The sequence below is a fragment of the Lipotes vexillifer genome, unplaced genomic scaffold (genome assembly GCF_000442215.2).
Source record: "Lipotes vexillifer unplaced genomic scaffold, Lipotes_vexillifer_v1.1 scaffold1081, whole genome shotgun sequence".
NCBI lineage: Eukaryota > Metazoa > Chordata > Mammalia > Artiodactyla > Lipotidae > Lipotes > Lipotes vexillifer.
Window position 1 is genome coordinate 1026696 of NW_006779039.1, and position 4367 is coordinate 1031062.

General features: G+C 49.9%; 1 protein-coding gene across 1 annotated transcript in view; it reads left to right on the top strand.

Moving 5' to 3' along the window:
- The window catches only part of GPR50 (G protein-coupled receptor 50), a 4794-nt gene extending 3170 nt beyond the window's left edge, over positions 1 to 1624 (top strand). The window contains exon 2 of the mRNA XM_007452126.1: positions 42 to 1624. Coding sequence (XP_007452188.1) covers positions 42 to 1624 — 1583 coding nt within the window. The remainder of the gene's footprint in view (positions 1 to 41) is intronic.
- The last annotated feature ends 2743 nt before the right edge of the window (positions 1625 to 4367 follow it).

The following is a 4367-nucleotide window of genomic DNA, read 5'->3' on the forward strand; positions in this document are numbered from 1 at the left end:
ACCCTCACCCCCACCCTGCCCCGCCCCAATATGCTTTTCAGGCAACATCTTCGTGGTTAGCCTCTCTGTGGCTGATATGCTGGTGGCCATCTACCCCTATCCTCTGATGCTGCATGCCATGGCCATTGGTGGCTGGGATCTGAGCCAGTTACAGTGCCAGATGGTTGGATTCATCACAGGGCTGAGTGTGGTCGGTTCTATCTTCAACATCGTGGCAATTGCCATCAACCGTTACTGCTACATCTGTCACAGCCTCCAGTACGAGCGCATCTTCAGTGTGCGCAATACCTGCATTTACCTGGTTGTCACCTGGATCATGACTGTCCTGGCTGTCCTGCCCAACATGTACATTGGCACCATCGAGTATGATCCTCGCACCTACACCTGCATCTTCAACTATCTGAACAGCCCTGCCTTTGCTGTGACCATCGTCTGCATCCACTTTGTCCTCCCTCTGCTCATAGTGGGTTTCTGCTACGTGAGGATCTGGACCAAAGTGCTGGCAGCCCGTGACCCGGCTGGGCAGAATCCTGACAACCAGCTTGCTGAGGTTCGCAATTTTCTAACCATGTTTGTGATCTTCCTCCTCTTTGCAGTGTGCTGGTGCCCTATCAACGTGCTCACTGTCTTGGTGGCTGTCAGTCCAAAGGAGATGGCAGGCAAGATCCCCAACTGGCTTTATCTTGCAGCCTACTTCGTAGCATACTTCAATAGCTGCCTCAATGCTGTGATCTACGGTCTCCTCAATGAGAATTTCCGAAGGGAATACTTTACCGTCTTCCATGCTATGCGGCATCCTATTGTGTTCTTCTCTGGCCTTGTCACTGATGTTTGGGAAATGCGGGAGGCCCGAGCCTTCGCCCGCGCCCGCACCCGTGCCCGCGAACAAGCCAGTGAACAAGACCGTGCCCATGCCTGTTCTGCTGTGGAGGAGATACCGATGAACGTCCGAAATGTTCCACTACCTGGTGATGCTGCAGCTGGCCAACCTGAGTGTGCCTCCAGCCACCCTAGGCCAGCCTCCGGCCACTCCAGGTCTGCCTCTGCCCACCGCAAATCTGCCTCTGGTCACCATAAGCCTGTCTTTAGTCACTCCAAGCCTGCCTCTGGCCACCCTAAATCTGCCTCTGGTCACCCCAAGTCTGCCACTGTCTACCCTAAGCCTGCCTCTGTCCACTTCAAGACTGACTCTGTCCATTTCAAGCCTGCCTCTAGCCACCCCAAGCCAGTCATTGGCCACCACGTCCCTGCTGGCAGCCACTCCAAGGCTACCTTCAGCCCTGCCACCAGCTGCCCTAAACCCACCACTGGCCACACCAAGCCTGCTACTACCCGCCCCGATCCTGCCGACTATCCCGAGCCCGTTGCCACCAGCCATCTGGAGCCTGCCATCGCCGGCCAGCCTGAGCCCGCTGCTGCTGGTCACCTAGAGTGCGACATCACTGACCTCCCCGAGCCCGCCTCCGACCCTGCCACTGAGCCCCCCAAGCCTGTTGCCAGCCCGCTGGAGTCTGCTGCTGCCGCTGCCCCTGTTGACCCCATTGTGGTCACCATTGCCACCAGTGATTACCATGAGGCTGTGGTTATTGATGTTGAAGCTGATTCTGATGAAGTGGCTGTGTGAAAAATGCTCTTAGGGGTGGCCAAGCAGTGGTCCACTTTTAAGGTTGGCTAGCATATGTAATACAAAGTGAGATATCTTAGTGCATCTACACACAGACACAGTGTAAGCTACACCTACCTTTCAGGCATACTCCTCCTTTCCATTATGTACTCTGCAAAAGTGTGAGTGTGTGTATGTGTGTGTGTGTGTGTGTGTGTGTGTGTGTGTGTGTGTGTGCACGTGCTTGCTCCTTTAGAGACCAGATTCCCCTCAAGTTTGACTTCTGTTGTTCTGAGCCTCCCTTTCCTCCTGTGGTTGACTGAGCCCACAGTGATCCTTGAACTTGTAGACTTTGGTTTTTCCCCACTCCTGTGTGACCGTTTCTCCCCACTCCTCATTTGCTTCTCCTTGTTCCTGCTTTCTTCTCCCATTCCTCGAGGGGGTGGGTGGGGGAGGAGCGCATGCGCAATGGTAAACGTGCGCTGTGGTAAAGCCTTCTGTAAAGTGAATGTGACCGCAGAGCTTTATGTGTTTAAGTATTTATTGTACATTTAACGGCAGTAAAAAAGGCAATTGCGATAAAGTACAAGTACTTGAAACAGTTTCCTTTCTAAATTCCAGCAACAATCTGAAGAACACAATTTACTAAGAACACAATTTACTAAGCTCTTACTAAGATAAATATTTATGCCTATGAGATCAAATGGCAAAAGGAAAGATATTGCCACACCAAATTATTTCTGTTTTGTGAAAATTCAAACATCGGTGCTGATTTTTATAGTCAAACACGAATGTAAATGATGTGTTTACCTCATTTGTAGTGACTTAACCCGTTTTAGTATTTGCCAGGATTTTCTTTCATTTAGTTCCGTAAAAACAAATCCATCCATAAACTGGTTTCTCCCCACATCCAAACTTATGGTTGCTAGGATCAATTACAGTCATGCTTTTAATATTATACACAGCCTGATGTTTTTACACAATCAGTTTTTACATTTTTCTTTTTCGTTCAGAAGGGAATTTGAGGTAATAACTGGTAGCCGGAAGTGAGTGGACTACTGCCTGGACTTGTAAACAAGGCTTCTTCAAAAGCGGTTCCCTCCTGCCCCATCCCTCTGAGCCTCCTAGCTGTGGTGGGGATGGGGGGGGGGGGGGGGGGGGAGGCGGGGAGGAAGACTTGCCGGCATCAGCCAAGCTCACTACCCTTGGCTGAGGTTCTGTGATCCACTGTGTTAAGGTGTAGATGTCTTGTATCATCGCACTTGACAGCCCAGGAAATGATTTTTCTCTAGAATTCAAGAAAACATTGTTTAATAAAAATCTCGATTATTGATTCAAATTGACACCTAAAGCAAAGTTTACTGTACAAAAGATTGTAAGGATAGGTGGAAATGGGTTATACTGCCTTAAGTCAATTCTCTGTTTGTGGTAGCAATTAAATAAGTGTTTTTGTGTCTTTGGTGTGTGATCTGTGGATAAAATTTGCTTCCTCCACCAGATTCACTTGTGGGGAGGCTTGGGGGTGGGTAGAAAAGCATATACCCCTTGGGGGATCAAGAGACTCAGATGCAAGCACTCTCCCTGCTATACCCCAGGGCAAGTCACATGACCCCTCTCTCCACAGTTGCCTGGCTTAGCAAACTGTGGCCAGGTCGGGGTGGGCTGGAGGCAGAGGAGGGCTCCCTGGCTGAGGTGGGTTCTTCTCACTAGTACGGTGACAATGGATGACCTGACCTGCCAGCTCTTTTGGACTTATGGACCCTGCCTGCCAAGGCTTCTGAAAACGGGCCCTCTTTTACCCCCATGGAAGGAGTGGAGCTGGGCCCCAATCATGTCGCAACTCCGGAGGCTACTGGGACCAAGTAACAGAGCCCACAATCCAGTGGGGGGAGGCACAGGAGTGAGGGGCGGGAGGACAGGTGGGTTCCTCTCTAGCTGGAAGTTAGGTGGCAAGACCCCAGCAACTGGGAAAACGTCCTAGCCTCAGGAACATAGCCTCAAAAGAATCTCCAATGAACGTAATGCCCCAAACAGACTACTCCATAATAATAAAAGTAGATTCAAAATAATACATGGTAGGATATCAATTTGGTTAAGAAAGTATACACATTAAAACACGCACATATACATAGGCCCACGGAGTTAGGCATATATATGGTTGTTCTATCCAGGTTTATCTAGACTGTAAGTATAAGCTGAGGTCATCTTCACTTCTGATGCCCAAATTACAGTGGTCCCAAGGGAGTGGCTGCTGTACCTCAGGCTGATTCCCTGTCAACATTTCTGCCTAGTTTCCCTGGACATGCAAAAAGGATGCTTACTCGTGTGCTCAAATTGCTTTACAGTTGCCACCCTCTCCCCATGTTTTCCACGTTCTCCCTGTCTGCCCTCACTCAAGGAGCTTTGCTTTGGGCAAGATTGCAAGTGTTCAAACCAAGGATGCTGTGTCTCAATGCTCCGAACTGGGTGCAAGGTTCTGAGAGGTGGTGGGAGAGGTGAAGAAACTCTTGGCACTTTTTACAGCTTTGTTTCACACTCAGCTCTGAGGTGCCTGAAGCAACACTGCTTATGCCCAGAGTCTTACAAAGTCTTATGAAAGCAGCCACTTCACCCACTCTGCTCACCTGCAGGGTGCGGTCATCATTCCTGCCCTCCCCACCTCTGCCTCCATAACCCACTCCCATGGGAACAAGCAAGGCTTGAAGCGCAGTGCCTCCTGTTTATACATAGTAGCCAAGAAATATTTTTCTCTGCCCCTCTTTCC